The 12,621-nt window shown below is 38.8% G+C and overlaps 1 protein-coding gene across 22 annotated transcripts in view; it reads right to left on the reverse strand.

Annotated features, from left to right (window-relative positions):
* The window catches only part of NUMB (NUMB endocytic adaptor protein), a 92,173-nt gene that overhangs the window by 31,620 nt on the left and 47,932 nt on the right, over positions 1–12,621 (reverse strand). For 21 of the 22 annotated variants that reach the window (XM_074542958.1, XM_074542953.1, XM_074542957.1 and 18 more), the window contains one exon: positions 2,804–2,947. In XM_074542958.1, coding sequence (XP_074399059.1) covers positions 2,804–2,929 — 126 coding nt within the window. In that variant the 5' untranslated portion in view covers positions 2,930–2,947. Of the gene's footprint in view, positions 1–2,803; positions 2,948–7,696; positions 7,720–12,621 lie in introns of those variants that run through there. The other variant, XM_074542943.1, reaches the window with a different exon arrangement.

Consider the following 12,621-nt stretch of genomic DNA (forward strand, 5'->3'; position numbering starts at 1 on the left):
CTCTGTAATGTCTAAAAAAGGATAAATCTGTGGTAGCACTCTACAAAGACCCAAGCTCTGGGCAAAATATAAATGCCCAAAGGCAAGAAGTTAAAAACCAAACCAATTTAAGAGATCTTTTTTTTTTTTTTTACAAGAGAAACCAAGAACAAATGTTCCCTTACGTGTTTGCACTAGTCTCCTGTCTATCTCAAAAAAAAAAGTATATTAGCATCTTACCTATATCAAATAGCAGGCATCAGAGGTAACAAAGCCCACAGCTTTACTGCTACCACACTACTCTCATAAATTTTACTTTCAAACAGAAAATCCTACAGACAGCCTGCAGCAACATTTATTAAGAATTCTCAGGTCTTCACTGAGTACAGATGAAGTCTTCATCATCCCTGAAAACAAGACCAGATTCTGGTCTTGCTACTCAGTTATGCTTTGAACTCCAAAGAATTTCAGGTGATTTTTAGAGAGCAGACAAAGCAGATCATAAGAAGTAAGAACAGGCTAATCCTGTGCACCCCCTCCCCAGCTCTGCCAACATATTCAGGTGTGGTTCAGCAGTTACACTACAGACAACAGACCAATTTGGAATTCCCACTGCAAAACTTAAAGAAAACTCAGGTACATTCATCATCTTTCCCATTTGAATGCATTCCTATTCATTAACCATTCTTCCCAAAATATCTCGCTTTGTCCTGCTCCACTGAGGAGCATCAGGAAGAAAAGTCACCCCATCAGATATTTAAGGACATAGGAGACTGCATACTTTTCCTGGAATGTATGAATTCCCAAAAAATACCCAAGACAGGCGTAACAGGATACTCTCCTTCAATAGCACAAAGTTCTATTCTTTCTGTGAGCAAAATACAGTACCACCCACTAGAGCGATGACTCTGCATCTGGTTTATCTTGTTCCCTCACAATGGCATACTTCCTGTCTCTATCTATTCAACACCAGTTAACACCCACTCTGCATCTCAAGCCTTATAAAAATTTCCACTTTGTCCATTTCAAGGCACCTCACAATATTAAATTGTTCTGAATTTAAGTTTTCACCTAATTGCAAGTTCTTTAGATATTAATACTCTACCATTCTGACCAAATCAAGGAATGTCCCTTACATTTACCTTAAAAGCATTTTCCCCAAAGAACAAATTAAATTAATTCAGTGATTTCCAATCAAAAGCAGACTAAGGAGTCCACCTAAGTCCCACTTTGATGACAAGGATGCAAAGATTCATCCATTTCTACGCCTTTTCAGCACAGAATAGGCCAAAACCTTTTTTGACTTTGGGTACATGTGCCCAGAATAGATGAATGGTTCATTTAAATACAGGAAGCACTTGTCATTAGAAGTGCAAGTCCTGACTGAGAGTTTAAAAAAAGTCAGTCTTTTAACAGTGTGGAGTGGTTCACATCCTTTGTGTTCAGTAAAGGATTGAAAAGTCTGAATAAAACTAAATGCCTATAAATTGAGCACTCTGCTTTTCAACCTGTGTAATGCCTAAGTTATGAAAAAATCACCATCCTCAAACTTAACAGCTCTGGTCTCTCCTAGACAGTGTTAAACCTTAATCTAAGTTTGAGCTTTCCTAGAGCAATTACTTTCAAAGCTTTGGCAAAACACCATCTCTGTTCAGGACTGAATTACAGTTCCTTCCTCTTAGCAGAAAAATAACTCAAGACAAAAATACGCCAGCAGCCATGAACTAGAAATGTTGTATACACTTGAGTAGATGTAAAAGGACAAAAGCAACTCTGGTAGGGTAAAGCAGGGCATTAACCTCGTGTGAAAGTTACCTCATACTTACCAATCCACAACTTCACAAAAACATGCAACAGTCAGTTTAAAGAATTCCACCTAGCAACATCACATGTTTAACTATCAGACAGAATGACTTTAAGCATAATACAGAGAAAAACCTAATGGAAGGCCCATAGGTGTCAGAACCATAGACTGTGCTCCTTGTACACTGACATTTAACCCATTAGCTTTCCTCAAGCATCATCTGATTCCAACATATTGCAGATCTACTATTAGTGTACCTGAGGAAGAAAGGGGAGCATGTGCAACAAGCCACCCTAAATTTTGTATTTATTTTTATTCTGGTATTTATTAATAGTAAATACTATTCTAAAGTATTAAATTATTGTCTCTTAAATAAAGAGGAAGGAGAATTGGACACAAAAAAGAAAATATCTATTTATAATACTCTGATAATCTGGAATGAGTTACCAGAATTTTAAAAGGTAATTTCAGTTTCGTAAGCATTAGTAGTCAGTAATATACACACACAAGATCATAGCATTCTCAGAGTTAGCAGGTGTTTCTAACCTCATGCACTGGTTGAAATCCCAGGTGTTACTTAAAAATATTTTCAATTATTGATAGGGAGGAAGGATTTCTTTAAGCACAGCCCACCATTTGCCTTACAAGTCAAACTGTAATCACAACTACAATTATAACAGGGAGAATTGAGTACCTTTTAATGCAATCCAATAGGTCTATCATTTGTGATTTTCCAGAAAAATGATGACAAATATTGTATTACTCCTCTACCAAGCTACATGACTTATTTCAACTAGATAATAATGTAGGATATCTCGGACTGGTTTTCCAAGGCATTTGTTACATGAGCCATCTGGTTTTAAGAAAAAAGCCACATCCTTTGCAATGAGAGCCAACTGTAAAATAGGTCAGTGTGTAATGAAGCATGTCTCTGGTTTATGCTTGCCAAAAAAAAACCCAAATAACAATTCATGGCAAGAGCACCTCATGGATATCCAGAAGAAGGGCAGTAACTCTCACCTTAACAGGAAAGCTACACTTGCCAGTACGAACGCCTTCTTCGTCAGTCTGCCACTGATGGGGCCTGCTGGCCTCTGGGACATAGACATCTTTCTTTCTCCTAAAGCTTTGCCGTAGTTTGTTCATCTCTCAGATTTTCACGTCCTAGAAAAAGAAAAAAAGAATACTGCAAATAAGCACCAAACACACATTTAGCCTCTTTGGGTCAACCACTATCATGACAAATGACATTGTGGAAAACCTGAGCTTTTGCAAAGATGAATGAAAGGGCCTGTGAGAGGAAAATATTTTGGACACAGATTCAGAGAAAGATGGGTATTCACTTCAAAATGGAAAACACAAATCCACATTACTTGTTTAACATCTTTCCACAGCAACTGAAGCATTACATCCAGGAATAAGTATTAGTGGGAGCACACAGTTACATAAAATAGCTGACAGAGAAGCTCTGAAGAGTGATGAACATGAAATCCTGACTCCCCAAATTTAAACACCTACCTAAAGCAACCAAGCAGAACACCAACAGCAAAAGCTTCCATGGCACTCATGCAAGGCAAGGATTCATAGCTCAAAAACTATTCCTAAAATAAGGTGCTTGTGGTGTTCATTAAGTACAAGAGATAGGTTCAAGCTTTTACTGAGGGGAACAGTCCAGCCCTTGCTTAGTCTGGTAGAATTCTTGTGGTTAAATTAGAAATGCACTTCTTCAAAAGGGGAAGACAGTGCTGCAAATATACTTCTGAAGTCTAGAATTCAGAATGTTGTATACACTGTGCCTTCGTGTATCAATTTCTATATACAATCCAATCTATGCTTTAGACTTGCTCACCTTTACTATATTCAAACTACAGTAAGTCAAAAACCTATCAGCAAAATTAATGCTAATAAAAAAACCCATTATTCATGTAAAGAAGTAAAATCATATGGGATACAAAGTGGGGAATACTGAAGACATATTGAAAGGCTTCTTGAGACCTGGTCATCATTCCTGAAAAAGAAGCCCTCTCACAATCACGACATCTCATTTTGATTGAAAAAAAAAAAAGATGTTGCAGAATGCAAGGCAGCAAAATCTAATCAGATTACATACACTTATTTCCCATTAGACTGAATAAACTACAGAATAGAGATAATTACAGGTGTCAATGGCTGGCCTTTGAACAAAAGCTGCCTTAAAAGCAGTTGGAACACCACTTTAAACCTTGAAAAGAACTAGTATCTTCCACTGAAAACTGTATTATATAGGTGAGAAAAATCAACACATTCCTGTTTGTGGTATCTGACATTTAAGAAGTTTAAAGTCAAAATACAACTATTTCAAAGCTGAACAAGAGTCAGAAATTAAAAGCACTATAGAAAATCACTGCCCATCACTAATTACACATACTAAATTGTTTTGTATCTCACAAAACATGGCACACTTTAGCCATGCCAAATAACAAAAAGGTGTGTGTTTTCTTAGTGGCTCCCTAAAACTTCCTTCAGCAATTGTTACTTTCTTCCTCAACCAGCAGATAATTAAAGAAGTCAATTCCCACTGTATCTTCATGGCATGATACTGGCTGATTTCTCTAGAATCTTACATCTTTCCATCATCTATTAAAAGAACTATTGTAAGATAAGTAATAATTCAAAGATATACCCAAGGATAAAGAAAACATCACTGTATCACTAGGACTGGGTGATTTAAGTGAGGTGATGTTAATTGTTTAAGTCCAAATAAGCATAACAGTCACATGCACAAGTTCAGTGGCACCTGAATTCCAACACTCCTGGGTCTTGCAGCATTCTGAGTCCTTTCAGCTTAGGGGATAATTCCTGCAGTACACCAGAAAACAGCCACACCAAAGACCACTTTTACAGCAAACACTGTGCTCAAAGTTACCTGATGAGCATTTGAAAGCAACAAGGTGAGACTCTCCAAGCAGCCCAAATCCAAATGCAAATTAAGTGAAGGGTTGGGATGTCTGCTGAAGGCTATAGGCAACTGTCCCTAGTAGGTACCTGAACAGCCAGGAGGTCTAGCAAGCAGTTGCGCAGGGATGGGAAATTGCTGAAGGATTCTCAGTCACAATTATCTGCTTATAAAAAACTGTTAACTTCATTCCTTCATAGCTACAAAATGCTTGTCATATCTAGGAACATAAAATATTTGAGTGGATTCAGAGATTAGAACCTATGTGCAAAATAAAAACCATGCACATTTCTTATCACTGTTATCACTCAGTAAGCTGAAGCAACTGTCTTCTGCTTTCAGCTGGGACAGAGTTAATTTTCTTCCCAGTAGCTGATACAGTGCTGTGTTTTGGATTTAGGCTGAGAAAAATGTTGATAACACATCGGTTTAGTTGTTGCTAAGGAGTGTTTACACTAAATCAAGGTCTTTTCTGCTTCTCACCCCACCCTACCATTGAGCTGGCTGCAGGGCACAAAAAGTTGTGAGGGGGATACAGCTGGGAGAATGATCCCAGCTGACCACAGGCATGTCCCACAGCATATGGCATCACACCCAGCGAGTAAAACCGAGGGGAGGGAAGACAGAAGGAAGGACAAAAGGAAAAGGGTAACATTCAGAGTAACAGTGTCCTCCCAAGTAACTGCTGTGTGTGATAGAGTCCTGCTCTCCTGGCAGTGGCCAAACACCTGCCTGCCCATGGGAAGCATTAAAATAATTTCTAGCTTTGCTTGCCTGTGTGGCATTTATCTATCCTTATCTCAACCCATGAAGTTTTCACTTTTGCTCTTCTGACTCCCTTGCCTATCCCACTGGGAAGAGAGAGCAAGCAGCTGAATGGGGCTTAGTTGCCATCTCGGGCTAAATCATAACACACTTCTATAAAGATTGTTTATTTTACAAGCTATAAGCCATTTCAAAATCTCTGAATGTGCAAAGGCAATTCTCAAAGTATTCAGAGGAGCTGCAAAGCTTCTATTCTCCATCAAGGCTTAGAGAGGCATCACAGCAATATTAATTATGTATTTTGTCCTACAAACTGCAGATGGAGGACTCTGTGCATCTGTCTGAAGGAATCAGAATTTCAAGGGATGCCATTCAGCCACCTTGGGCAGGTGAAACATACTGCAGCAAATCTCTGCATGGCATCTCAGCTCATAGGGACAGGCACCCACTCTTGTCCCTGCTGCAGACTGGCAGTGCCAGAGCAAAGCCACTGCTCCAGCTGCTTCAGTGTAAAGTGCAGATATCTGGTCAGCACATGGCTTACAGCCCAGCTGCCAGACCCTGCACTCCAGCGAGGGACAAATGGACACAGATACTCCGCTCTGCCAAAAGGGACAACACACTTTTAAGGAGACACAATTAGATGCAATAAGGCTCGTGTCAGCTTTGAAGATCTCAAGGTAACTCTGAATCTCAAAAACTTGAGCAAATAGCAGAGCAAGGACTGAGGACAGCACACAAGCACTGTGCCACTTGTGGAAAACCGCAGTCTGACTGCCTTATCATAACATTTGCTTATGAGAGCATTCTGTTGGACTTCTCCCTCCCGGGCGTTACTGGTGCCCAAGAGACTGGCGCCTTATCTGACATTTATTCTGACCAGGAATCTCAATCCCCAGGGGAGGATAAGAATAAGAGTTCCTCAACTACATTTTGTATGAGAAACTGAAGTGGCACTTTGCCCAAAGTATTTCCTTTTCACCAAAAACCAAACCCATTTTCCTACATGTTCTGATTTTGAGGTCATGTTGGCAACAAACAGTTTAAAAATAGCTTATTCTATCTGATAGAAATGCTGACAAACAGCAAAATTAATTTATTGTCAGGCAACCAGCAAGCTCTCTCTAATGGCCACACTTTCATTTTCTGAAATATCAGCCTTACAAGTAGGCTGCAAAACAGTATGTCCTATAAATACCTAATTTGCTGGTAACATGGATGTCAAGACAACATAACTAGAGTTGTCACCTGATGGGATAGTGTTAAATAGAACAATTCACACAGGCTACATATTTGAGGATTCAGAAGAAAAGCACAGCACCAATTAGGTGCTGAAATTTTTACTAATTTTGTCTGGAACTCAGAAAACCTAGGGAAAAGTCAATATAGGGAACTCAAAATCTAATTAAATCACAAAACACAACATTACATCAGAGACAAACTGTAAACAAACGCTCAAAGTCCTGAGCCTTATGGAGAAATAAGGAAATAGCCACATTGGGTCCTGATAGATTTCAAGGTTATCTTACTGCAGACAGATGAGTATCTAAATGGTCATTCCCACTGGAGGTAAAAAAAAGGCAAAAGAAACCCCAACAAAGCAAAACAAAACCACCTACACGACATGAATATCTCTACCACTTTTCTAATTCAAGAGATTTCAACATGAGGCTAGACATTAGACCATTTCTCAAAGCACCTACCTAGAAAAGGTATCAAAACAACAAATGAGTTTTTAAATTTATGTTACCATTTATTTTTATGCAAATTTATGTATTTTGGAAACAGAGCTCCAAAGGCAATTTAAGGAGAGCTGGAACATTGTTATTCTTCTGACCAACAGAAAAACTACCATTTACACCTCTATCAGTCCACTGACAACTCAGGGCAGAGCTGTCAGAAACAACAGAGACAGAAACAACACTGTCATGGATAAAAGTGCATGTTGAAGCACTCCACTGCCTTGTGCATCATCAGGGTATGGCTGCAGAACAAATTACTGCAAGATAAACCAGCATGTTAATTCATGTCTTGTTAGCTGCTCTGCTGTACAATTGTGTTCACTTTTACCCTTCAGTGAGCACAAGCCAGCAATTTACCCTTCAGTGGGAGATGGGTAAGCTTTCAAATTAACTGGAGTTAGATCAGGAGGAAGCTGCTGATGATGCAAATTTGGAGCTTAGCTTTGCAAGAGTTTACCCACGTAGCCATATCTTTAGATAAGCAATTCATTTGTACTGTGGAGAGCTGCTTCTTGCAGAGCAGTTGTTGCCACTGAGTAATCCAAACTAGAGAATCTGCAGGGCAGAAGGACAATATGGATACCTGGGGACCCAAATTGCATGCACAAATTCAACTGGTTAGATTGTAAGTTAGGGTGTACTACATACTTCACACTAAGCAACCACTTAGAGTTTCAACTCAAGACAAAAAAACAGCACAAACATTTTTTATCTTTCTTATGAACTCTAGCCTTCACAAAGGTTATTTAATCTGCATTCAATTATCTATTATCTTTTCTGTTTGCAATGAAAAAGGATAAAAATGGGTATTAAGTCTTCAGTCAGCTTTTAAAAACCATTTGGCAGGTTTGGGATTACCATCCGTTTTCTTTCAGAACTTAATAGTGTTTCCTATTTACTAATTTAGAAAAAAAAAGAAAGTCATGGGTCACACAAGGGCAAAGTACTCTCTGCAGGCTGCAACAAATGCAGAGTATCCGGGGGCAGGAGGGAACACCCCCTGCCCCACACCCACCCTCCCACTCCGGGTGCCATCCTCCTCATCTGTAGGGCAAAGTCCTCCCAGGAGCGTGAACCACCAGGTGTAGTACTGACACAGGGACAAAATGCCTAGAGGCGTGCACTTCAGACAGCAGGGAAATACAGTTTTAAGGAACATGTGTTATAGGGATCATTCTAAAGTTTACAAGCCTCCATATAAAACAAATTCAATTAACTTGATACTATCAGGTTAAGTAATTTAAAAGAAAAAAAAAAGGTCTCATTCATACCAGTACTGCCTGCTGGCCACACACAGGTGAGGGCTAAGCAGCTGCACAAACCATCTGCTCCCTCATGTGCTCTCCCCCAGTGAAATACACCTAATACTGCTGAAGGGCCAAGCCAAAGAGTCTGAAACCCAGAGCAAAAAACTCATCCATTTCTAATATGTTTTTCTCGCATTTTTTGACATCAAAGCTTCCTGAATCAGGATGCATTCTTCCTGCCAAAGTTACCTGATATTTCACACCTAAGAAATGCAAATAATCTTAATCTTGTTGAAAAAAAATGTGTTTACCTAACCTACTTACTAGGAAAACACTCCAGAGACATTCCTCCACATGGCTGTGAAGATCTGTATCCTTAGAAAGCTCAGTGGCTCCGAGTTCTTGTGCAAGTACAACTTGGTCACAACTTGTCCACAGACTAATGTTTAATAGCTATCTTTTGAGCATTATGAAAACCTCAATCGTACTATGAAAAGCACCAGGAAATGTGAACAGCCCACTTCCATATTCCAGGAGAGTATTTCATATTGCTTTTTCCAATAAAATACAGTTCACTGCCGACACTTGAACATTATTGTAAATCTTGGCTATAACCAGGACACGAGGACATCACTGAGGAAATATGCTTGTTTCAAGTCATTCTCTTAGGATGATGTTTGGGTTTGGCAGGCTTACCTGCAGTACAAACACAAGTAGAAGCAGTTTAAAACATTTAGATCTCTTCTGCTCTCTAATGTAAAAATTGAGTCCCTAAATTTAAGATGACAATTTATAAAAAAGAGGCATTTATAAAAAAGAGGCAAGCTAGGAAAGCAAGCTGAGAGCTGCCAAGGTAAATATTCTGTCCCTGTCTATTATGAAGCTGCTAGGATGGAGCTTTACTTCTCTGAAAAATCCTTATTAAGCATTGCTGCTAAGCAAACGCTCTCCCCTCCTCTCCCACTTACACAGTACAAAAACATGTAATGTCCTATCTCTCCAAGCCTACTGTAAAGGTTAGCCAAAACTTGCTGCAATTGCCCTGCAACAGCTTCTCTGCAATTATTCACCAGCACAAGCACACAGAGTACCCTTATCTTCTAAGGAAGAAAAGGTCACCCCATGTGTCAGATTCTGAATGCAGAACTTTGAGCCTTTTTGTAAGTTTAGACCCCATAAAATCTAATTAAATCCAGCACTGTCACACTGAAGCAAATGAAGGCAAGTAACCGTATGAGCATGCTCACTAAAACGTTAACAGCCCTGTTTCGCAATACAGGCTGACTAACCACATTACTCACCACACGGCTTTCCAACCCATGCACCCTTTCATTACCCAATTAACATCTCATCATACAATACTACAAGTAAGCATCCTATTCAAATATGCATAAAAGTTAAGCATTTATTCATTTGTTCAGCCAGCAAACACATTTTGTTGTTGTTATTATTATTATTATTTAGAGTTCAAATTAGGGGATTTTCCTTGCTGAAGATAAATTATTGGCTACGTAACTAAAAGTCTACTGAAACTGTAGAAAACTTGCCTTTCAGCAGTGAAAGTACTATTCAGATGTTACTTTGAAAATAGAACAGAAATGGCAACCTTAAACTCTTTATGTAAGACCCCAGAGATCAGAGCTGTGACAATAATGTCTCTGACAGCATTCTTTGAAATTGTGATGCATTGTTATCATATGATGTGAAGTACAAGACATCCTCAAATCCATCAGATCTCTTGCTGTCTTACACCTGAGCTAAGGTATCGTGTGAGCACACCACAATTCTTTCCAGAGCACTCGACAATTCTATCTGCACCACAGATGAGGGTGGAAGAATGGGGAAAAACAATGTTATGACAGCAACATTTTACTGGCAAAAGCCAGACTTGAACAAAAATTGCAAACAGCTTATGAAATATCAGGAAATGAAATAATGAACAGTACTCCAACACACTGTTAACAATTATGTGGCTAAAACATTCAACTACCAGAGGCTATGTCCTAAAGCTCAGGATTTTGTAAAATACACTTTTCAAACATAAATATCTCCAGACTGCAGCAATTAACACAGACGTCAGTATTCCACAATGTTATGTTACAGAAGTATCACCAAAATAAACATTCAGACTCTTAAACTGTCACAAAAATACAAGTTTGATCATTGCAAGGCAGAAGTTATTCCTAAGGATATGCAATGCCCTTTCTAGTAGGTGTAAGATAAATAATTTGCCTCTCACAAACCTGTGAAATTCAGCAAATAAAAGAAAGCAAGCCTCATTTTCTCCATCAATAACTATTATAAAGCAAATGTCCCAATTCATCAGACACCACAGCAACTGCAAACTCCGACTATGGTCCTAAACAATATGCTAAGAGGTTTAAGAGCAGAGATATAAGGCAGTAATCCCCTTGTTTTGTAGGCTCACTCTAAAAATACCCTGCAGACTGTCAGTCACTGGTAGAAAACAGGTCTCCTAAACACTTGATGTGAGAGAAAGTGAGTTGAATTATATTATCTATAATAACCGAAAATAAGCACAAGTTTAGTAAAGAAACACCAGCTATGTGCCTTGTGGAAAGCAGTTCAAGTAATTCTGCTTTACAGCTCATCTGCACACATGTGAATAATTTTAACTAACCAAGCCACGTAATTTCCAAGTGAATCATTTACATTTAGGGCAGCTACATATCAGACAACTCAATAGTTTTCAAACATGAACATCTTTTGCAGACATCTTTTATGAAAAGTCCTTTCCTTAGGATTTTTCCTCCTGAGAAGCTGAGAGGCCTCAAGAACAAAATGTAAACAATGGTTATCTGCTGCTGTGGAATGCAACAGGCAGATCTGTGATTAGTCTCAGAGTTGTTTGTAATTAATGGCCAATCACAGCCCAGCTGGCTCGGACAGAGAGCAGAGCCACAAACCTTTGTTATCATTCTTTGCTATTTTATTCTTAGCTAGCCTTCTCATGAAACCTTTTCTTATATTCTTTTAGTATAGTTTTAATGTAATATATATGATAAAGTAATAAATCAAGCCTTCTAAAACAGAGTCAGATCTCTGTCTCTTCCCCAATCCGAAAACCCCTGTGAACATTGTCACAAACATCTTGGTTTAAAAGGTATCTTTACAAATACATGCTGAATTTCAAAATGAAATTAGATATAAAAGAAAGAACAAAAAGAGCTGAAACAGCCAAAAAGTATGTTCTTTAATCACCCAATTCCACAAACTGCAGCTTGAATTTATGTATGTCAAATCCCACGAAAATAAAAGCATTTTCAAAATTTAAAAAATACTCTTATACAAGTAAAATAAGCATCCTTTACTGGTAGATCAATCAAACCTTAGGGTTTACTTCCATAGGACCTATGAGTATTTTATACGCAAATAACCAGTGTTGACTAAACAAGGCCTAACATCTGCTGCTTAGTAACAGACAGGGTCGAATACAAATCAGTCAATCACACCTTTGTGCTGTTGACCTGATCACTCCCTGCTTACTGGGAGTCCAAAACCATATGAACACACACAGAATTTTTTGTTCCAGCTCTTAGGTAAGAGCAGACAGAGCAGACAAAATGAGCTACAGATGCAGAGCACACCTTGCAGGAACCAACTGCACTCGAAACCAGTTTACTAGGAGGATATATTTTAGCAAGATATTAAAAAATATTCATAGTGAATATGAATATTCATAGTGAAGCTTCATAGTGAAGCTTTACCCTTGGTTCTTATACAAAGTATCACAACTCACATTTTGGCCAACTGCTCCTGCAACATTGCACTACACCAGCCCACAGCACGGTCCAGCCCAACAGCCCACCTGGCCCACATTCTGGAAACATTTGGAACAACAAACCATACATTTCTATCAGCCTCATGAGAAACCTCCACTGGGAACGAACAGTAGTGCTGCTGAGTCTGTCAGCAAGCAGGATTCAGGTACAGAGAAATTAGGCAAATGCACAAGAGTGCTCAGATACAAAACAGGGAGATAAAGAGGGCTCTCACCACAGCCAGCAATGTCTCATTCATTCATGTACGCTCTCAAAAGAAGTAAGTTCAACAACTGTGCAGGTGATGCAAAATGTTCAGGAGTAGATTAAGCTGATTTTAAAAATACAAGATCATCTCACAAGAAGA

The sequence above is a fragment of the Zonotrichia albicollis genome, chromosome 6 (assembly GCF_047830755.1).
Source record: "Zonotrichia albicollis isolate bZonAlb1 chromosome 6, bZonAlb1.hap1, whole genome shotgun sequence".
NCBI lineage: Eukaryota > Metazoa > Chordata > Aves > Passeriformes > Passerellidae > Zonotrichia > Zonotrichia albicollis.